This window comes from Styela clava, chromosome 7, assembly GCF_964204865.1.
Source record: "Styela clava chromosome 7, kaStyClav1.hap1.2, whole genome shotgun sequence".
NCBI lineage: Eukaryota > Metazoa > Chordata > Ascidiacea > Stolidobranchia > Styelidae > Styela > Styela clava.
Genome location: NC_135256.1, coordinates 6419075 through 6443523, shown reverse-complemented (window position 1 = coordinate 6443523; position 24449 = coordinate 6419075). Strand labels below are relative to the sequence as shown.

General features: G+C 31.9%; 1 protein-coding gene across 1 annotated transcript; it reads left to right on the top strand.

Annotated features, from left to right (window-relative positions):
• Positions 1 to 1262: 1262 nt before the first annotated feature.
• LOC120328832 (dual serine/threonine and tyrosine protein kinase-like) lies at positions 1263 to 24145 on the top strand. The gene is made up of 18 exons (XM_039395374.2): positions 1263 to 1511; positions 2040 to 2155; positions 2500 to 2688; positions 4324 to 4413; positions 5811 to 6688; positions 8063 to 8222; positions 8598 to 8670; positions 10881 to 10998; positions 12479 to 12587; positions 14183 to 14266; positions 15558 to 15685; positions 16142 to 16320; positions 17146 to 17305; positions 17375 to 17507; positions 18031 to 18144; positions 19843 to 19957; positions 20794 to 20928; positions 21440 to 24145. Exons 1-18 carry the CDS (start codon positions 1352 to 1354, stop codon positions 21595 to 21597), a joined length of 3099 nt encoding a protein of 1032 aa, XP_039251308.1. The 5' UTR covers positions 1263 to 1351; the 3' UTR covers positions 21598 to 24145.
• The last annotated feature ends 304 nt before the right edge of the window (positions 24146 to 24449 follow it).

The following is a 24449-nucleotide window of genomic DNA, read 5'->3' as shown; positions in this document are numbered from 1 at the left end:
TATTCTGACATGCCGCTAATATATCAAGTCATAGATCATATCATAAAAGAGGTAAATATATTAGGATTCGGCGTGAATCCGGTGTTAATCGAATGAACTTGGCCGGTAACAATATTTCAATATTCGGCATTATCAGAGGGTACTTATCGTGCAGTGAGCGACGCGGAAACAAGGGGAAAATAAATACGAATGTTTACAATCCCTCGTCACGTCGGTGCTATTTCTTGTGATCAGCCGAACGTGCAAAAAACGCAAACGGGTTGTCATCATTCTCGAGTTAATGTGGAAATATTTAAAGTCGTGCTGCTTAATTTATGTTATATTTCTCATTCAAGTATGGTGACCTATTGTAAGGTAAAGCGATGTTTCACTTCATAATGGCAGAATGTAGAGTAGGCGCCGAAGTATTCGGGATATTGCTACAGGGTGATTTCATAATCAGTTTTTATTCATTTGTTTTTACCAATCATTTTATTGTTAAGCTGATTATGAGCTATGAGTCGAAATGAACTTATACTTATCAGGATATGTAAATCTCATATTGCTGTATTGCGCGAGTTTCGAATATCAATTTCTGAATTTAGTACCTATCTGCTCGCTGATTGATATTCTGTGTGATAATAGGCTCTCGCAACATTGTGTTGCAACGCAAACGGCTTGACCTCATTTGATCTCAGTGTGCTGCATGGTGAATAATGACCAGTAGACTAGTTGAAAATAGTGACAATACTTAGCGTACAGTCTGACAGTCAGCATTACTGCATTATCAGTCTGCCGTGGCACTGGTGCTGAAAAAAAAATATGTTTTGTGAAAGCTCGCATTTAATGAATATATTTTTATTTTGTTGTAATACTGACCTGCTGCAGTGCTGACAGTGCCAGTCTGTTTTGTCTGTGCACTCTGATAAGTTACCTCATTAAAATGAAAAAAACATTTTTTCCAAACCATTTGCAGTAATACCGTAGTCACTGTACTGCCATGTAGTCTAGAACTGTAGAAAGGTATATTACAAATGGTCAGATTATGCAGTCATGAGACAGTGAGAGGGGATAGGTACATGGATAAGATCAATGGTTTGTACATTTAGAAAGGTGATCCAGAAATAGGAATATGGTATAAGGAAATATGCCTACCGGGTGATACCGTATGCCTTACTTCCAGACTTCGGAAATTTTCTACAGTTTTTCATTGCTTGGTTGCTATTTTGCCTCAATTTTATTATCCCAATTCCGCTTGTTTCAGTGCGCATAGCCAATTTTTTCTGTATTTTTTACAGAGACGTTTGTGCCAAACCAAGTTAAGTATGAATGGTAAATTTTCATATTCTATTGTAAGAAAATTGTTGCAATAATGATTCATACCGAGCATATACATGCTAGTGCATTTGACTTTCAAGGATTTACCAGAGCTTACAGCACATATAACAGATATCGGAAAAGTTTGAAACGGATTTATCGTGAAACAAGCGACCTTTATTCAGGGCAACAATGTGGCGTAAAAGCAAGTGAATGTAAGAATTGATAGTTTATTAAATTGTATTTTATTATTATAATGTTGGTTTTTCAGATCATATTTTTAAGTTTCGTACACTATTATGCAGGCACTTTATCTATCGCTATTTATGACTGGCATAACAATTGTGCTGACATATGAATTTGCACTATAAGACCTCTATCACGTGCAAGTGAAAGTCAATTTCTTACTCTCCTTTTCATGCAATAGGCTGGGGTTTGGCTGCATTTTGCTGTTTTCACTTGTTGAGTCGCAATTTTCAATAATCAAAGCAATCTGAAATCTGGAGTCTTCTGATCTAACAAGCCACAGTACAATAACCAAACTGTGACCCAATGTTGTTACGATATCAACTTTAAACTGTCATAATTTATTCAAAAAGCTAAATTTATAACCAAAAATTTATCGCATATTAACTATATTTACATATATATCCATTTAATGTAATATTTTGTAATCCTTCGCTCTATTGATTTCGAGTTTCATTTAAACGAAATTGTTTCAATCTCTTGATTTTGAATTTTAGATTTGGATCTCGAGCAGAAAAAACTGACAGTGAATGAAGATATTCTTCTACAAAACACAATACAAAATTCTCTTGCAGTTGTCATAATTGGGCAAACATACAAAGCTAAATGCGTTGTAAGTTGACATATTATTGCCTAAGATAAATCTTGTTGTGATGTTAAATAATGTAGTTACAGAGTAATTTTTGTGTTTGTTTAAAATATTGTTTTATTTATCATTAAATAACTTGCACTTGGCCCACGGCAAACAATGAAGAATTTTCAGATCCAACTATATTGGGTCATTCATGAAGTATAATACATTATTTGAAGATTTGTTTTCCTCTTATAAAATGGGGAAACTATCGCACAAAATATAGTTATTTTGTGTATTCATATAAAATGCTGTTATATTTATCACTAAATGAACTGTATATTATTACCGTATATATATATAACAAGAGTTTATTGCATTCACAGTTTGCAAACAAGCTTCTTGCCCAAGATGTTTTACCAGTTGCCAGTCGTACATGGCTTCATCATGCAAGAATGACGAAATTCAAACATGGTACAAGACCCCAAGTTTCAATATCTTTGCAAGACAATTATGTCATCATTGAACCTAGAATGCATTCAACGGCAGGGGAAGATGGTGTTAACTGGGAACATGTGAGTACTTTGAGAGAGAGAGGAAGAAATTTATTTTTCGTCAACCAGAAAAAATGATCATTGTAACAATAAAAAGATATACACAACACACGCAAAGTTTTTTCGGTATAGACTGGGGGGAATGATATGACCATACGGTCATCAGATTCAGCTCCCCCCAATTTGGATTCAGTTTAATTATTAAATCGTTTGTATTTGGTTGATGTGTTTTACTAATCATTCCGTCAGTTAATTTAATAATGTGAAAAATTTCTGTAAATTAATGTATACCCTTGCATAGAAAAATTCGCATATAAGCCGCCCCCATAAATCGCACGCTTTTATTGTGAGAAAATAGCATGGTTCGAGTTGTAGCTGTGGGAATTAAGTTAGCACAATGTGATTCTGTTTGAGTGCAATCTGAGTTATGCGCATATAAGACCCCCTAAAAAGTCCCTAAAACGGTGAATTTATAAAAATTCGCATATAAGCCTCCCCCATAAATCACACGCTTCTATTGTGAGAACATAGCATGGTTCGAGTTGTAGCTGTTGGAATTAAGTTAGCACAATGTGATTCTGTTTGAGTGCAATCTGAGTTATGCGCATATAAGACCCCCTAAAAAGTCTCTAAAACGGTGAATTTGTAAAAATTCGCATATAAGCCTCCCCCATAAATCACACGCTTTTATTGTGAGAACATAGCATGGTTCGAGTTATACTGTTGGAATTAAGTTAGCACAATGTGATTCTGTTTGAGTGCAATCTGAGTTATGCGCATAAAAGACCCCCTAAAAAGTCTCTAAAACGGTGAATTTGTAAAAATTCGCATATAAGCCTCCCCCATAAATCACACGCTTTTATTGTGAGAACATAGCATGGTTCGAGTTATACTGTTGGAATTAAGTTAGCACAATGTGATTCTGTTTGAGTGCAATCTGAGTTATGCGCATATAAGACCCTCTAAAAAAGTCCCTAAAACGGTGAATTTATAAAAATTCGCATATAAGCCTCCCCCATAAATCACACCCTTTTTCATTGTGAGAACATAGCATGGTTCGAGTTGTAGCTGTTGGAATTAAGTTAGCACAATGTGATTATTAAGTTAGCACAATGTGATTCTGTTTGAGTGCAATCTGAGTTATGCGCATATAAGACCCCCTAAAAAGTCCCTAAAACGGTGAATTTATAAAAATTCGCATATAAGCCTCCCCCATAAATCACACGCTTTTATTGTGAGAACATGTCATGGTTCGAGTTGTAGCTGTTGGAATTAGGTTAGCACAATGTCATTTTGTTTCAGTGCAATCTGAGTTATGCGCATATAAGCAAAATTTGCGCGATTAGAGTTATGCAGTATAAGCCGAACAATGGCAATTTTGGCAATTATTTTTTTTTTTTTTAGTTTTAAACTCGGCTTATGCGAATATACATGGTAGTTATTTTAATATTGAAATTGCATAGAATTGGCTTTTATTTATATATTCAGTTTATGAATGTAGTGAATCAATAACCTTGGAGTTTGAATCACCCTTTATGCATAAATGTATAATTTAAATTACTAAGCTTATTCATAAATATAGATTTCAAATTTTTCATAGTTGATAATTTCAGTTTTGGCTGAAATTGGCTAACTCTTTGTGACCCTTTATTTCAGGAGTTTTCATTACTTGAAGAAGATTTAAAAAAGGTTGACGGTGGGGTTGTTGAAATCACAATCAATCACCCTATGTTGAGAGGATGTCAGGTAGGAAGGAATAGGGATAATTTCTCAATATTATATGACAGTCGCAGAGTTAGAAATTTATACATGAAATTGCTATTTATACTATTTTATGAATATTGTTTTATTGGCGCTCCAGAAGTGTGTGTACCAATATGGAGGTAACTAATTTGCCTACTCTACATCAAGTTGTTAGGGGGGGGTATATACACTTGGCTAACACAAACTAGAGTCGTAATAGAGCTAAAATAAGGAAAATTGGGAATAAAATTATGGTCTAACCCAAACCTGGTGGCTGGTACACACACTACGGGAGTACCGTAAACTGACTGTGTCACAAGTTGCTATTATTTTTTATTAATAGCTATAAACTATCAATTACTTTGTGTACATATACTGTTGGTCTGTGGCTTCATTCTGATATTTCTATTGAAGCTTATTTCCTAATTTACTGGGTTTTAATCAACTAAAACAAAAATGTGTTATTTTCGATTTTAGAATGTATTCGGAATTCCAGATTCGAAAACATTATTTTAGAATGTATTCGGATTAGTTTAGTATTCGGAAATGGCCATCCCTGGTTAGGACATAGTTTTATTCCAATTTTCTTTATTTTAGTTCTATTAGGAGTTCGGGGACTAGCCAAGTTACTCCCGTAGTATTTGTACCCAAAATTTTGGCCTAACCCCAACCTGCTGGTACACATACTACGTTCCGGTGCCCGCCATCTTGGTTCACATACTACGGGAGTACCAATTTATAACCGTGTAATATATTATTATAATTCTAAAAGATAAGTCATTCAGTGCTTGCCATGTTATAACAAGAGTAGCAAAACAAATTATGTGACCAGAAACATTAACGAGATAGAAAATCATAAAAAAATATAGGTTTGAAAGCAAATACGATAGTAATACTAATAGCTTATTGGGTGATCAAATAAAAAACAGATTCCAGGTCATTTGGAACAAATTCTAAAGAAAAATTTTTCGATTGTTCTACGGAGAACAACTTTTGTGCAAAGCGCTCTGAATTACTGAAACTTTCGGGCACAATCATACATACGAAAGTTCAACAAGTGTTGAATGAAGTTTCTTCATTTTCGTAGAAGTAATTGAGAGTAATTCTGTTTTCTTTGGCTATATTGGCACAACCAACTATCACTAAAGCTTTGCTAGACTTGAATATATAATTTACAGTTTTGTATATGTGGATAAAAATGACAATAAAAGACAAAATATAGTTTAAACTCGTGATTGTTTAATACACTATTATAATTTTAAACGATAAACTAGTCAGTGAGTGTCATGTCAGAATACTAGGAAGTTCGTGGGAACAACCAACTATCACTAAAGCTTTGCTGTACAAAATTGATTTTTTGATTTCTAGCTCAATGTCAAAATCAAATCCTTCAATTCCAGATTATATTATGTGGCGGAGATGACTCATTATCAGATGTGTTACATGACGAAAAACTGGGAATTCAAATCGATAAAACACAATCACTTTGTACAAATGGTATATCACCTGTGTTCATCTATGCAATTGAAAAAGAATGGATGTATTTGAAAGAAGCACAAAATTTAAAGATTCTTCAACACCAGTATCCAGATAATGCAATCTTATTCTCAATGCAAAATATTGAATATGAAGCGCTTGATGATCGGCCATTTGCAAATGGAAATCCTATCAAATCTCTTACTCCACATGATAAATGTACCCAATGTGATAAAACACATGTGTATAATGGCTCGTTGGATTCTACCTCGGATAACAGTGACCATTCTGATTGCGCAGCTGTGTCCGATTTCTGCAACAATAAAGTGCCAAAAACATTGAAAGATATTTCACATGAGCCTATGTGTCTTTCTAATAAGAAATCATCAAAGTCAACATCCGTTCTTAAAACTGCGTATTCCGCAGTTGATACATGTGTAGATCATGGCGAATTCACGAAATCTGTTCAAAAAGTGATTCGTGATCTATCACTCATTGGTTATAACTTTGTATGCACATGTAGAGGGGGTCAGCAATATACCGTTCCCAGGAACGTATCATATGATTCTGACTGGGACAGTAGTACAGAAGAGGTTATATCACCTGACTCGTGTTCACAAACAAATCCAAGTTACTCAGCTTTGAATTTTGAAGTTTTTAGTGATGCAAGATTGCACAATTTTCCTCCGAATTCAGTTTTTCTCATCCAACAAAGACAAGATAAATTACAATCTCGTGTTCTTTCGTTCACTCGTTCCGTGGCAAAATACTATCTTGTGAGAGCAGCCAAAGTTTTGCACAGGCAAGTAAAGTTGAATGTTACATTGAATTTGAATGTTAATTTGTTTCTTTTTTCTTAGTCACATGTATATGAATCTGCTCAAGCTTTCAATAATAATATTGCAATTGGGTATGGCCACTTTGTATTGTTAACAAACTATTTTATATTTTAACGTAATGAGATTAGGTAAATAAATAAGCTATATTTTACCTAAACCTGTTTTATTTTGGATTATTTATATTGATTTAAAAGCATTTATTGTATGACATCTGAATACACTTTTTGGCATACTCATACAAAATTATGCAAGGGAGTTTTGAGTTCATGAGCATTTCTCGAGAAACATATTTTTGACTTTCAAACATATCTTAACTTTTTATTAAAATACTGAATATGGCTTCAGATTTTGATTAGAAAAACAAGTTAAAAAGCAGCTTTTTCTTTCTAATCTTATTCAATTGAAAGTTTTCCAAAATTTCAACATACTTGAAAATATTTTTAATCTATAGTTTTTCGAAACCATCATACTGAATGAGATACTGTGCTATGCACTACATCCACATGCACCATTTTCACCTTTCTAATCCATTGTATAAACAATTTGTCAAATTGACAGAGAATAATTTTCTTGTGTTTATAGCACAATGTTTATGACCCAGTTTTGTGTTTGTGTTAAAATAAACAACTCACAGCAATTTCCTCACTCTGTTGTTTGTTTAATTTAACAAACACCAAAAGCAACAGGTCAAGTGATGCACTGCAGTGATTGTACATGCAATGTTGTTTATCACACTTTTCTATTACATTCTATAAATGAAAATGCGTATTATAGCAATATAAATGAGCGGCTGCAACAACTGAATTTACACATAGTTTTTGCTAGTGTTGCATTTGCTTATAGCTTCTAATCTAATCATTTAATTGATCATAATCCTGTAAATTGCAACTTTGAATTCTCTCAGGCAAGATTAAATTGAATGTTGTTTACATGAGAATGTTGCCCTATGAACTTTACTAATATAAACTTACTTCACCTCGTCGCAGGCATATGTTAGTATGAAACTCTGATTTAAACCATTGTCTTTTGCTAAGAAATCTTTTTTATGTACTTTGGTTTTACATTTTTCACTTGGGAGATTTAATTAAATGTTGTTCACTAGGACAGGGTACCTTGTGAATTTAATTATTGTGAACTAACTTCACCCTGGCACTATAATACATTGTCATGACATGACCCTGGTTTAATGAGACTTTTAATAAGATTTTTTGATTACAACAATCCATATACTATTTAACTTTGCTTTTGTGGTATTTGTTTCCAAATTAACTTTTTGAATCTTCACATTGGCTACTAGAAATATTTTGATAAGAGAAATTAGTTTTTTCTACTTCTAGATTGCATTCTGGAATTCTTGACAACTCTATAAGATACGCATTTCAAATGTCTCGAGATTTAATGATTACTCCAAGAAGAATGGAATATGCAAAAGATCAAGAGAATCAACTTTTTAATCAACTTGTTGATATCTCAACTAAAAAACAAACTGAAATACAAGTAAGTTTATTTTATGATTTATACAAAATGTGTCGGTTAATTTGTTCTATGTTTACCATCACAACTGGTCACAACCGAATGATTGATCTACAATTTCCAATATAATATTTTTAAATATGGAATGCTGAATATATTCTAAATTTGGTTATTTTCAACAGACAACATGCTGAAGCCAATGTCGTGAATTTGTTCATTAAAACGCTTATTTGGTCGATTTCTTATTCTATGAATTATTGGTTGTACTATGATACTTCAAATGCATAATCTAACATGTTTTTAATAATATTAAGTTCTTTTGATGATCATTTTGCGTATAAGTTTTCAAGCATTTGACTGTTTTCAATCCATGATTTAAAAAAAGTTTAATTATTTTAGGAATTAATCAGTGGAATAAAAGTAACATTGAGGGAAAATATATTAAATGCTGCTGAAAGTTACATTATCCCAGGTAACATAGAATTCATTTACTCTTGTTGAGATATATTCGTTTGTGATTATTTTGTTAAGAGGAGCTGTATATACCAGTCTGGTTATTGTACATACTATTATTTTTTTTCTCTGTCAGTTTTCATATTGCCCAACTGTTTATGCACATAAAATTATTTCTGTATGTACGTTTAAACGGTTGGGCAATGAATGAGACATCATGATTTATTTCAGACTTTTTATTTTAAAAGTTTCCTTATCATTGTGGTTTTGCTACAAAATTTCATGACGAAACATGATATGTGATGGCCCGAGATTCTTGAAAACATATTTTCCCATCCAATTAAATTTTAAATTTCTGTTAAAAATTGCTTGTGCTTTTATATACATCCCATAAATATGTAGATATACAACTCTTTTAGCAGAAACATCAGTGCCTTTTCTACTAAGTGATGATGTCTATTCGGGGGATTGTTTCTTTCACTCAAGTCATGTCTTTTGACTTTAGTGTAGCTATAATGCATTGTCAAATTACTGTATAAGGTTTTGTAACTTTGAAATTACAAAATTTCTGTGCGCTTAAGATAGATAGTGTGATGAAAAAAAGTGGAATTTAGAAACAAGTTGTTAATGGTCATGTTTTCTTTCAGTTTTTGCAAGTGCGAGTTTTTAATGGTTTCATTTCTGTTAGGCTTTTCCTCCATTGTTCAAATTTGTCGCTAAAAATTGTTAGTTTGTAGTACAGTTTTATTAATGTTGATGTTTTGTAACGTAATAACAGTTAACACTATTAATAATCTTTGGCGATCATAACATTGATGTTGAAAATAAAACAGCCTTAGGCTAATATCCTGCATCGCACTGCAACCTAGTTTTAAATAGATTTATAGAAATGGCACACTTTGCATCAGCTGCATCATAAATTATGATTTTTAAACTATTTCACAATGTAGCTGTTGTGTCATCATTTGACCTCTTTAATTATTACAACCTTTGGTCATATGATGCGCAGTCCTTTCATAATTATAATGTAATTGAACACTTTCACATGGCTAAATTATCCAATCAGTTGGTATCAGGGTATCTTAAATGAATCACATTTCAGTATACGCCGAAATTGGCAAATCGTTAATATTCATTACTGTTACATAACGTGTTACATGTTATTTGAAGAATCTTACTATTTTTTTTAACAGTTTAATGCACCTGGTTTGTCCCATATGATGCAAGTGTAGTTATGTCATACAAATGATATATCAAATCCTTATTAATATGAACTTTTACTCAATTTTATGACTAATAGCAAAGATTCCCATAGAATCTATCTAACATCGATTTACTTTTATATACTGTATAATTCATTTTAATTTATATATAATTGTCTGAATTCTCTTTAACAGCATAATGCATCTGATTTGCTCCATATTATGCATGTTTAATAATGTCATATAAATGATCTATCTTTTGAATTCATTATTAATATGAACTTTTGCTCCTATATCCATTCCCTGGTATTTACTGGTATTTGGTATTACCTGTGATATTCATATTCACTGTTTTATTTTTGTATTCTTTCATTTGTTTGGCTTATTCGATATGGACCTTAATGATTTGGAGCAGTGGTTTTCAACCATTTTTGTGGAGCAGAACACAAATGAAATATTCCATAGGCTCGAGAAATGTTGTACATTTGAATAGTAGAATAAAATTGTATAAAATATGAGAAGGTAATATTGACAAAACGAACTGATTTTCAAAGTGTAGCAAGTCTAACAGTAGTAGCAAAACTTAATATGTATTTGAATATACGTATAATGATATACATTATCGGATTTGAACGTAACTCTGCGGAACCCCTGGACTGAACTGACAGGTCCCTGGTTGAAACCCACTGGACTGAAGTATTGAACAATTAAATTGATTTATATGACTAATAGCAGGAATGTCCAAATTCCCAATGATTGGTACTCCCGTAGTAAATGTACGGAGTTGGGCCATAATTTTATTTCGATTTTCCTTAAGCTTTCTGGTTGTACTAAGAATATTTTAGTTCGATTACGAGTTCAGGGATTGTCTGTGTTAGCCAAGTGAATATTCTCTCTGCCCATAGGTTTCAGTCCTTTCACACAACTTGATGTAAAGTGGGCAAACACCATTTCCATATTGGTACATGATTTATCTTTATACACTGTATTTTTTTCAAGTAACAATAATCTGAATTCTCTGTAACAGATGAAGAAGGTTCATTCAGACAAGTTTCAATTGTGAAGCGAGATATACAAGACCTGGTGCTTCGTCATATAAAAGTTGCCACTGCAGAACGATTGTACAGCTCAATTCAAGTCCTCAGGTATTTTTTGCATGATTTTTTTTATTTAAATTTTTTTATTTATTTGCTATTGTAATCTGTTAGGTTTAATATATTGACTTACAATAATATATTTCTTGGTGGGTGAACTTCATTATTATGTTGATTCAAGACCCTATAATTATGTTTTGATGAAATCATATCTCTCTATGCCAATATGCATATTAGGTGGTTATGTGTATATCAGTTATAAAGCTTCACTGCCCAGATAATTCTCAATAGGTTAATTATCTCTTCTACAAATTAATAGTATTTCAATACCTAATTCAATTATTTGGGTTAATTAATGGAATCTAGTTTTGAAAAATCCCAGATCATTTTATTACAGTCTAATCAATTTTTATTACAAGATTTCCTTTTTGTCAAAGTTAATTTAGACTTATATATAATGCTTTTGTTATGAATTGAGTTATGCATGGTGCCCCATCGTTGTCACACGTAAAATTGAATAAAAAATTTCAAAACAAAATTAAAAAAGGAATAGGATAGAAATTGTATTGAAAAATGAAGAATAGTTTAGATAAGAATATCATACCATAATGAATAGCACGTAACTATCCTTTAAGTTTTTCTTCATTCTGTCAAAGTATTGATATATTTATTGATAGGAGACCGTTTGATCATAGCCGTAGGCTATAGGAATGCAATTTTCCAAGCCATTGCCTTGCCTCTGTTCGTGTATGCAAAATAGAACACATTATTATCAATTTGATATTGCCGACAGGTCAAACAAGTTCACATTCCATATAGTCACAAGACCCACAGCTGCAAATTTAACCTCATTTATCCTCCTATCTTTTACATAATATTTTCTAATTTATATTTTTTAACCTATTATTAATTTAACTTGTTGTGCCACACTTTCCATTAATTTTCGCAAGGATATGTCAGTTCAATAAAGTTCAATGTTTTCATTTGCTTTGACAATGCATTTGACTTGAAACAGCTCTGCTGTAGATGATCTCATTTTCTTTGTTTCTTACTTCCTCATTCCAAACAGTTTTCTATACTAGCTTTCACGCATTACTGCTATATTCAGAATGTAAGATGATCTCGTATTTTTACTTCATTTTTTAACTTCTTGACTGACGTGGGTATTTAAACCATGGTAACAGCACATTGAAAACTGCAAGCATTTGAAACGTCTTACGAAAATTCTTTTAAACTAATTGATATTATTGGTTCTTTGCCATCTTTGTTATATATAAGGGTGTCCAGGAAGTCTTAAAATTTTTTAAAATTGCAATTTATCAATACCATATATTGTTTTGGCCCTCACAGATGTAATAAATTAAGTAATAATACTTGAACAATTACTGATTAAAAGGCAACAAACCTTGTTAAGATATATCGAGAACTGACTTCATAAAATAATTGCCATTAATTGGAATTGCAAAGTGACTTTATGGACACCCTGGTATATAATATGGCTCTCAATAACAATCATATATTTTTCTCTCAGGGAGAGTTACATTGGAACATTATCAAGATGCTTGGAATGCCTGGAATCATCTGCTGAGGAAGAATCACACAGAGAAAATTCTGGAGCTACTAGCAAGCATTTGAAGAGGGTAAATGTTCTATTCTTGCATTTTTATTGGTTGATTTATTTGTCAGGTCGATTAGCTTCAGCAGAATAACAGCTTTATATTCATAGTTTGATTGTGATTCATATTTGAATTAAATGCCAGTATTTTTCTTTTTTTTTGGATGGAAAATATGAATACTAAACAGTTTTTACATGCTTTAATCAATTATTTACTATTGTTTTCTTCTTTACTATCTTCTTCTTATTTACTATTCTATTCTCTTATTACTTAAACCGTGAATATTATTATTTTAATTCTTCAAAGTAAAACAAAGAGATTCGATGATCTTGATATAAAAAAATTCTATTTCTGGAAAATTATTGTGTCATACAATCACATGATATGGATAAATCCAGATGAATAGTCAATTGCATTTTAAAACTAATATTCTAAAATATGAACTTCTGAATATATCATAAATCATATATCAAATTCTGAATATATCAGTCATGTTTAATAAAGACACTCAAAATATTTATTTTGTAATTTTTGTAGCGAACCTACTCATTTGGCATATCACTACTCATAGTAGCATTTTCCTATTTTGCGATTATTTCTTTCTGAGGCAATTTATTAGAGCACTATTGGGTAATTGGATACTTCCGTAGTATGTATACCAAGTTAGGGTTAGGCCATAATTTTTTCCGATTTTTCTTAGTTTAGTTCTATTACATGTTCGGGGACTGTCTGTTTTAGCCAAGTGAATATACCCCATACCCATAGGATTCAGTCCCTTTACACAACTTGATGTAAAATATATAAACAAAATTAGTTACCTCCATATTGGTACACCTACTTGTTGAGCACCGAATAATTTTATCAAATATCGAATAATTTTTGAGTCATAGGAAAGTTTTTCATGTACAAATGTAACAGATAAATTCTGTGTGTTGAAATACTATGAGTAATACTATGCGAATGACATGATTACTATACGTGTTATCAATACATGTCATAATGCTTGTCATGCATTACTTTCATTTATATAGTTTTACTCCGTATCAAAATAATCGTGATTGATTGCGAATTTTGCAAAATATTGCATCAGCTGTAAAACAAATAACAAATACTTTTCTGTGACATTTCGAAAGTTGATGAAGTAGCCAAATAGAGTTTTTTTTAGTGAAACTTCCGATACAACATTTGAAAATACTTTTGTTTTATTATCATTTTTATTAACGATATTCAGTAATATGCATTAAAACATCATAATCTAGTATTCCAATATTTTAATTTTTTTCTCTTGGAATTCTGACCATATCTGCCAAATGTGCTGAAAGTTGCAAATGGAAGAAACTTTCCTCAGTTGCAAAATCTAAGCGTTGAACTGTTTAATTCAAAAAACCGAAATAATTTCAAAATTTCATTTTTTATGATACTTTTGTTATAACTTTTAAAGCTAAAGCAGATGCAACTTTTGCAACCAGTGGACAATATGTAAAAAAATATATTGTCTTCTGCAATATAATGTCCTTTTGACTCTATGAGATTAGATTTTATTCCAGCGGCTTTCCGCCTCAGCCAATGTTGTGTAGACGTGATCAATAAAAAACTGAATCTGGTATTTTTAATTCCAGATACTGCATGCTGCATACAACGTTGAACTCAATATTCAATCAAGCTCTTCTCTTGCTAGAGTAATGATTGATAAGTTACGAAAGGTTTGTCTGAAGATTATTTGTATTTCATTTTAAGTGGAGATTGTGAACAAATTAGCACAAGCAAATGAAAACTGTTATATGCAATGTGACTTTCCTACTGTATATCTACAGTACTACCTATTCAATTTCATTCTGAATGTTGTGATGTTTAGGATGAAGTGCTGGACCATGTTGATTCAATCTCACAACATACTCACCTGGGTAGTAATAAACTGGGTTGGCAATGAAAAACTCCGGTTCTTCCCAAAATTGTTCCTTATGTGATCAAAGCTTTTTTGTATCGAGCCTTATAGAAGTGTGCCATATAAACTATTTTAACGGAGAGAGAGAGTCATAATTTATTTCTGAATGCACATTTAACCCTTTTCATGCAATTTTTATTTTTTATTAAATAATCGTATTTGCTACGCCGATTTTATGCATTTGTACCCCCACAACTAATCGATCGACTAACGAAAAACTAATGATCCTCTGCTGCTCACTGACGGCTCGTTGGAAAGCTTATTCAAAGAGCTTGCAATTGGCAATTAAAAATTTTTTTCAAAAGTGATGGTCTGAGTCACAAACCGGCTAGTAAAAAGGCATTTTTTTTCTTGGGAGTTGAAACTTCAAACCGTGATAAAAAATAGAAATATTCGCTAAATCCTTTACTGTTACCGCTTCGTGGTTGGCAAACAATAGCATAAAATTGCTGTAGCAATTTCGTGATCTAACTAAAAATACTTTGGTAGATGGAAGGGATAATATGTCTTCTATTACTACCCAAAAAACACCGAAATTTGCATAAATTTCAAAAACACTCCCTCGTTCCGCCGCAAATAAAATTCCTGTCGTAAACGAAAGCGAGATTTACCGTCGCTTATGTTAATCTCGAAGAAGACTTCTTATCAATGAACTAAAACCCGGAAAAACTAGACCAACAGTTTGCGACCGATTGCTAAATAAAACAGTGGAGTACATCAACGTACCCGCCGCAATCTAGCGACTTTTGTCGTGGGTACGTATACGTGCCCACCGCACGGAAAGGGTTAAAATATAGTGTGCTTATTGTGATTAAACAAAATGACATCATTCGGCAATCAGAAGTGCACCAGACAGTTAGGTCAATGTAGTCGACTAGCCCTAATTAATATTATGGCTTTCATACAAACAATAGGATTATAGCGCGAGAAAAAAAAAAATCAGATTTTCACATTTAAAAAAAACAATTGATTGTCATAGCCCAATCCATTTATTTTGATAATAATAACAACTTACTGGACTACATTTGTAATATTCTTTCAATTTCCAGTTATTATCCAACCTACCATGGCATGAACCACCAATCATGGATAGAACATGGAGAAGAAATGTTGCTTCTGATGTTCTTGCTTCTTTAGATGATTCAAGATTAGCAAGAAGTATTTGCTCACAATTCAGGTTGGTTAATGCTTAATTTTCATTTCAAATTTCTGGTGTTGGTTTTTAATTTTTAATGATATTAATAGGCTATTTTCAAGGGAAACAAATCATTTTACTGAAATTACATAGTTATCATCATAATTCTTATTTTCAATTGGATTATAAATTATTCAAACCAAAATATTTGCTCTGTATGTAAATTCCCCCTTTTATTATTGTATGTTAAGAGCAAAATTGTGTATTCAGATGTTATTAGCCAAAAGCTATGGCTTTCCAATTTGAACAAGGCACAATACATGCCTTTAGGATTATAGACCAAACTAAAAAGTCAGCTAACCAGATAATATTGAGCCACTGGTAAGACTGTACTCCGAATCTCCAATGAATTTGCCGATCTAACAATCCATATTTGTTATGCAAAGCTTAAAAAAAAAAAAACACCATATGTTAACTAACGCAATTTACTAATTTCAGAGCTCGTTTGCATCAGTCACATTCTGCATTTCACACATCTTTGCGGCAACTCGAATCGGCACATTTATGTCGACTCGAACACACTGAGGAGAAACGACATAAAGTTGCAAAGATTGTTGCACCTCACATCGCTAGATTAGCACTCGAGAGTACTTCTTTGATTGATAGTGTCATGTTTGGTAATAAATTTTGTTATAATTACTTATTTTAAATCCCAAGTCCAATGTTACTGATCGATTAGGTTGAACAGTGTCTGTACATGTTGTCAAAAATCTGTTGCATTTGTTTCCTGAACCTGTCGTGGTTTAGACAGATAGATACATGAACAATGAACATACAGCGTAACGTATCTACACGTACTTGCCAGTTTTAATATTTGTTGTTAGTATACATTGGATCAATAATATTGAACCTGATATGGTATTGCAGCATCGAACATTTTAATTTTCTGAAAAACCAATCTTGAATAATAAATTCTTGTTGTTCAACCTAATGTATTATTGCGGTATCACGGTATGATATTGTTATCAAGGAAGACATTTTACTGATTAATAACAATATTTGGTGCTCCCGAAGTATGCGAACGAAGATGGCGGACATCAGAACGTAACATGGGTAACAGGTTAGGGTTGGGCGATAATTTTTTTCCAATTTTCCTTATTTTAGTCCTATTATCAGTTCAAAGACTAGCCAAGAGCCTCCCGTAGTATTTATACCTAAAATTATGGCCTAACCCTAACCTAGTACACATATAACATTCCGATGTCCGCCATCCTGGTTCGCATACTTCGGGAGCCCCCAATATTTTAAACATTAATCGGTACATGCTGCTTGCACAGTTCCCCCTTGGGAGCAAAGAGATATTAAGTAAGAAAGTTGAGAAATTTAAGTAAGAAATATATTTTGTAAGATATTCATCAAGAATACATACTTTCTTAATTATTAAGTATGAATGCTTTCAACTTTTTTGGTTTTCAACTATGCTACTACTTACTATATTTCAGGTATGCCTCGAATGGGACGAGAGATTGGTCGTGGAATGTATGGTGTTGTTTATCAATGTGATTCGTGGGCATCTTGGTCTCCTTGTGCTGTTAAATCTGTTGCACCGCCTGATGAAAAACATGCGAATGATTTGTCTTTGGAATTTTATTACACAAGAAGGTAGAATATTTCTGGATTCAATTGTGACAATGAATATTGAATAGCAATAGATCATATATTTATTTTCAGTTTGCCAGAACATCCCAGAATAGTACAAATCAGGGGATCGATTGTAGATGAATCATATGGGGGTGGAATTGGCCCTCCTGCTGTGTTGCTGATTATGGACAGAATGCACTGTGATTTGTATACATCTATAAAGGTATGTTTTTGTGTATTTGTTTAGCATAGATAGCATGGCAATTTCATTGAGCTATTCATGGATAAGAATTCAATAAAATTTCATCACTTGATGGTCTGAATAGTTTTATTCATAAATGAAACTGAGCCTACGTTGTACTTTAATAACCTCTCCAGTGCGTGAAACCAGCGGAGAAGAAAAGATTTCCATTTTTCGGTCAGACTTCTTATGGTCATAACATAATCAATGTCAAAATCACCGTTGACATGTAAATAAGGCTGTAAGTTAACTGAGCATTCTGATCGGACATTACGAAGACTTGCATACCCCAAAGTTTTTGTGATTAAAATTTGTTTTTTCAGCTCTAGTCGAGACACAAAATTCCCTTCAATCTGAGTTTGGTAGTCAGAAGTTGGAATTTGCGTCAATCAGAAATCTAGGTCGTTAGAATGGCTTTGAGTTTGGGATGTTAATTTTCACAAATGCTACAGCTTTGATCAATCACTCTATTATTCTCTTGTTATCGCATTTCTTTATTTTACAGAGAGGAATAAGTGAATGCAACAGAATGCAAATTGCTGTCGATGTGATCGAAGGAATTCGATTCTTACATAGTCAAGGTCTTGTGCATCGAGATATCAAGTTGAAAAACGTTTTGGTAAATTTTTTTGTTTTTTTGCACAAAATGATATTTATGTTTGACAACTTCATAGTGCCACTATTGAAAGTTTTATTTGGTTTTGCGTAATTTTATTTTTGCTATGTAAAGTAAAGTGTGTCCTATTTGAACTGCTAGACCTGTCTTCTCATAGACCACCTAATTTATTACGCAATCATTGTGGTAGTAGGCATATGGGTTGAAACTAAGATCTCTAACTCCCATTGTTAATAGACCCGAAACAGGTATTACTAGGTCCATTGTGTATACAAAAGCAATCGCATGATCCATCTATAAGTATATATTATAAACCGCAGCGAGAGAGTAAAATACCTCATAAAGTAAACTATATGTGAAACTTTTATAGGTTCATGTTTGCGACGCTAGAATCATTAAAACAGGGATAATTTTCAAAATTCTTTGTCCGTAATTTTTGGCCTAAATTCGAAAAAGTATGCTTAAAATAAATGACCATTAAAGGGTGTAATATAAATACTCTGACAAACAACTTTAAATTTACTAAGGAATGCAGGTACCGGTATATGTGTTTTGATATAAAATTTGAACAACAATTTATCTATGAGATGAAATTTCAATATTATGGCATATTATATATTTATTTATTATTTGTACCTACCTCTGAGGCAAGTGTCCTATTTAAATTCATAGGCTATCAAGTTGAGAAAATTTAGAATATTAAAAAATTGAGTATTATTTTAAGATTGTTCATCTAAATTGAACCAATTACTTTCAAATTATTATGAGGTAAATATATCATTTGGAAGTTTCCATTGCTTATTCAACAAGGTTGAATTCGATTTAAAAAAAAGGGAGATTTCCAAAATAGAAACTCAAACACCTTTTATAATGATGTATAGGATCTCCATAATGTCTTAAAATTATTTATAATTGTAAAGGGAATTTATCGATACCATATATTGTTTTGGCCCTCACAGATGTATTAAATGAAGTAAGAATACTTAAACAATTACTGATTAAAAAACAACAAATCTGGTTAAGATATATTAAGAACTGACTTCACAACAAAATTGAAATTGTAAAAGGATTTTATCTTTCATGGACACCGAGGTATATGCATATCTCTGTGTTATATGGTTCTCCCCACAATGTTTAGAAAAGCAAATTGTAAAGCAATCTTTATCATAGAGAAAAAAATAATGTTTTTTCATAGGGTTTGTGTAACCGATAGATTTTATTATTAGTTCGTTTATGTAATGGTTATAAGCCATTGCCAAATATTATTGATTTTTTTCAATTCAATTGAATTCTTTCAGAATCAATCAATATACTTGATGTAAGCATTTAATAAGCTCTTGTTTCTTCGATTTGAATATGCATGAAAAACGTCTCATGGTGTTGTCTTGTCAGCATATTATTCTTATCACACTTGATTGTGATTTGGTGTGTAACCAATTAATTTTATTATCAGTTATCAAGTATTATTAATTTCTCATTAAAATGATTTAAAGTCTATGATGTAAGCATTTCAGCTCTTATACTTGGATAGATATCATTCCAGTAAGTGTAAAAAGCATCTCATTAAAAAGTGATATACATGTGTCAGGTTATCAGCGTATCTTTATCACACCCGATCACAATTACAAATTTGTATCAAGAAATAATGTTTATCGAGGCCATCATTTTATGGTTTATTTATGCTATTTTTAATTCTAACAGCTGGATCGGAGAAATCGTGCTAAAATAACCGACCTGGGATTCTGTAAACCTGGTGCCATGATCAGTGGATCAATTGTTGGAACTCCTGTACATATGCCACCTGAATTATTCACAGGTTAGTGTTTTGAAAAGCTTTCGTAGCCTCGTGTTTATGAATATTAAAACTTCATTTCTAACTGTTTATTTGTCTATAGCCATTAACAGAAAGAAAATAGGCGTAAATTGCACATAATGCTATACTTCTTGTTGTACTGCCTCAGTAGAAAAAGCATTTTACATTCAAGTTATTGGCAATACATGATATGCCGTCATAAATATACGCAATGTACCGGAAATACATAAAATACCAGAGAAAATTGGGGCAATTTATTGTAATACCAAACAAAATTGATATTTTTGGGAAAAAATAAGTTGGTTGGTTATGTGTTTTGTTCTCAATGTAGACGAGACTGTTACATAACATAGATATGAAAATAAAAAGCTTTATGCATTTGCTTTCCATATAATATGATATATGTATAAATATGCTTGGTATAGAAATATCCAAAACAGATTGAATTATCGAATATATAATTTTATAAAATTTTGATCTTAGGAATATTTGAGAATAGATTCATTTGAAAATCATTATTTTGTGGAAATGATCTTCCATTGTACTACCAAAATCCCTTCATTTAATTTCTGAAAAAAGTGTTAAAAATAGGGGGGAAAACTGTTATAAATATAAAATTGAATCACTGTTTATTTTAATTTTTCTGCTTTTCAAAATGAAACTTATCGAATATGCATCAACTTTTATATGTTTGCTGAATATGACCCTAATTTTAAAATATAAGTTATTTGAAAATATTCAGGATATAGATCAGTTTTCGATATTCCTAGACCTTCCAGCATTAATAATCATGTGAAATTTTGGTGTGTATTTTGATTAAATTAATTTTTTTTCTCTAGGGAAATATGATGGAAGTGTAGATGTTTATGCATTCGGTGTATTGTTTTGGTATCTATGTGCTGGTGTCACAAGACTTCCAAGAAATTTTGAAATTTGCACAACTAAAGACCATCTTTGGAATGCGGTTCGAAAAGGTATTTTTACCTATATTTCATATGAATACTATTCTTCACTTTTTTCTGCTATTTGCCTAAATAATACTTAAATGAGAAAGGATTGGAATCGGAAGTAAAAGTTTCTAAAAATATTTTTTGGGATAAACATCATGCCATTTTTAATGATAGTTTTAAGCCACGTCAAAAATTTTTCATATGTCTTAGCAAACTGAGTAGGCATGGCAAAGCTATCATTCAGCACTAATTTTGTAGATGTTATTTCAGCTGTAGGTTTTTAAATTTGTTTCTGTTTCACTTTGATAGTCCAAACTGTGCCCGGTAGGTAATGTAACATAAAAAATGTAATATAAATTTTTTTGCTTCTATAATTACATGTAGGGCTTACGGTACTAAATAACAAAGTACATGGACAATGCAATGGTATCCTAATTGAGCAACATTATTGAAATTTGGTCGCCAAAGTAATATGTAATAGTTTTTTTGCTATTTTTTCATACAGTACTTTTAATATTTTTATTACTGCATAAAGGTGTAAGACCTGAGCGCTTACCAACATTTACCGATGAATGCTGGAGTCTGATGAAAGCCTGCTGGAACAGCGACCCATCTAAGAGACCACTGCTGGGTAAAATCCAACCTAGGCTTGTGATGATTCATAACAGATTGAAACGAAAGGATCTCGTGTGAGAAACGAAGCAAAAATTGAGTTAGGTTCCAGAAATAAATGAATGGTGGATATCAACAATCTGAATTTATATCCAACAAAGGATGCCACATAATCATGATAATGGTAACGAAGGTTGAGTGATTATTTCACAATAAGTGAAAATATTACAGATCATGTTTGGACAATGATAAATTAAGTTTGTTGCTGTTGTTAGAATTTTTACTGGATGAAATCCAAACCAATCAAGTTGTGGAAAGAATTTCAAGTTTGTGAAGTGATTGTAGAATGACTTTGTTTTTTGTAGTCTGGATGTTTCAAATGTTACTTTGAGATTTATTACTGCAATATGTTCCTGTTACTTCTTAGAAACAGTTAATTTTGGTTGGATACTACCAGGATTTCTCATGTTATTTCTGTAAAATTTTCTATTTGATTTCACTATGGTGCCAACAAATATCAAACTTATTTTTCAATATACATAATGTTGCAAATTTTCACAATTTTTTTCTTGTTTATTAATACTTGAGCACCAATTTGAAGATGCTTCTTCAACGGTCTTGAAACCATATTTCTGTTTTCGAATCTAAACAACTCCTATGAAGTGTCTGTGGTCTCTGGGTTGGCAAAAACAAAGTTATCTATTCTGAATACATTCTGGAATAATGTTTTTGAATATAGAATTTATTTTAAAATTGGTCATATCCAACAAAGGAATTTACACAAACCATTGTCAATTTATGAAAATTAATTGGCTGATTCAGAATATTAGAATGTGTTTTGTGATATTAGAAGAAACTCTTTAGACGCATCTGTTAACTAGCCCTTTTCTAGCAGACAGAGCTACAATCATAGTAATACTGTTACAACATGCATATGCATTTTTCTTTTTTGGATGCTAACTTCTTTACAGTGTAAAAAGTGAAAGTAAGTTTATTTCGTGTCTGACCGTCATATACTAAATTCCCATAATGATATTCCAAATGAAAATATTCCGAATTAATCGGATATTATAGTTATTTTTGACATCCTCCCGTGGCACAGATTCTTTTACTAAGTATGGATTTTGGTATTTTTTGTTGAGGAATGTGATTGTAACCAATTTAGAAATTTTTTCAAATGTATTCAACCAATTTTGCATGCTAAATGCATCCTTTACACATTGAGCGCTTTAATTTTTTCAAAGTAAAATTTGTATTGCACCTGGTTGTGCTTCAGTGAAACTTTTTGTCACATGGTAGAAAGTGTCATGTCGGATCTATGAATCTACTTTTGGCTTCATATGCTCAGATTCATAGTCTTGGTTTTGAATCTGTATTTCGGAATCATATATAAACGTGCCCTAAAGGAATTGTCATGAAATTTCATGGATATTATTGCTGTTAAGCTTTTTTACTTTTCGTATAGTCGATCAATATTCGAAGATCAAAAAATTTCCATATTTCTGTTTTTGAAACTACTTCGAAGGTCAGGATAAATAAATCGTATTAGTGATTGCACGTATAGTATAAAATTAAAGATTCTTGTTTTTTCGAAGTCTATATTCCCCAATTCTGAGTTGACGGTTTTAATATGATCTATGTTTGAAAAAAAGAGTAAACATTTCGCCTGAAAACTAGGAAGCATTCATTGGATAAGAATGCAAACAACTTTCTCTATCATTTTCTGACTGCAGTTTATATATATTTCTGCATCCAAATTATTAAGTGAAGTTGATCTCCCGTTAGAAATATTCTTTCGAGCCTAGAACATGGTACTTGGATGTAACTTTCTGTATTTTTGCACAATATACTTTCTTAAAATTTCTCTCTTCTTCATAACAATTTATGTATGTAGCTGTTCTTTTCCCAATTGCCTAGACATTGCAAGTCATTTTACTGTGAATCATGTTGTATCTTTTTTTCAATGAGATGTAAATACAAGTCTGTTGGTTTTACTTATTGCTTTGATGTAATTGCGACACCTAATGCTGCTTTTCTACAGTTTGGGTGTTATACCCCCTGCCATAATGGAATATTATACACATTTACATATTGTCTGCTCACGTTTTTTAAATTTTTTCAACACTTTAACACACAACAACTTTTTTTTATTTTAAAGTTGTGAGAGGTTCATACCAAATTTTAAATAAGCTGTTCAATTGCCTAACATTTTATCAAACATTGGACATAAGGCTTAGTTTCTGTGATAAAATCGAATAATAAATTTGATGTACTAACTAAAAAAAATAATCATGTCACAATATGCTATTATTACAATGGTTTTAATTATTTGGTGTCAATCAATCTTATTCCTTGTGAAAATATTACATTTTTGATATGTCAATTCAGAAATTGTTTTCTTTTTTTTATAAGTTTTTCTCAATTGTTGCAATATGGCCATTATCAAATGAATCTTTTTTTGTGACATTGGAAGAAACTCTTTGGACGCATCTGACTAGCCCGTTTCTAGCAGACAGCTACAATCATGGTATTACTGTTACCAATATGCTTATGCATTTTTCTTTATTTCTTGCTTCAATTTCAGAGTCATATTTGATTAGTCGCTAAATACATTGCAGTGTGCTCACAAGTTTTTTTACTTGTTTGGGTGTGTTTCGGGATAATTCCTTCGATATTTAGTGTTATTCCTTACAATTTAAACCATTGTTAACAATGGGGTTACTAGGGCATTGTGTTTTATACTGCAGCTCAATTCAATGTTTCCGTTAACACAAGGATGCTTGAGCGAGATTTTATTACAAGGATAGATTGATAGGCTCTTTCCACGAAATATATATTTATTCAATATTATTGGAATAGAAAGAAAACAAGATGGAAGTTGATTGTAAAAAGCAACTAGAGCAGGGGTCGGCAACCTTTAGTCTATCGCGGGC

Coding starts and splice junctions, on each gene's coding strand:
- LOC120328832 (XM_039395374.2), top strand. CDS start 1,352: ATGATTCATACCGAGCATATACATGCTAGTGCATTTGACTTTCAAGGA. Junction 6,689..8,062: donor GCAGCCAAAGTTTTGCACAG/GCAAGTAAAGTT, acceptor TTCTACTTCTAG/ATTGCATTCTGGAATTCTTG. Junction 20,929..21,439: donor TTGGAATGCGGTTCGAAAAG/GTATTTTTACCT, acceptor TACTGCATAAAG/GTGTAAGACCTGAGCGCTTA.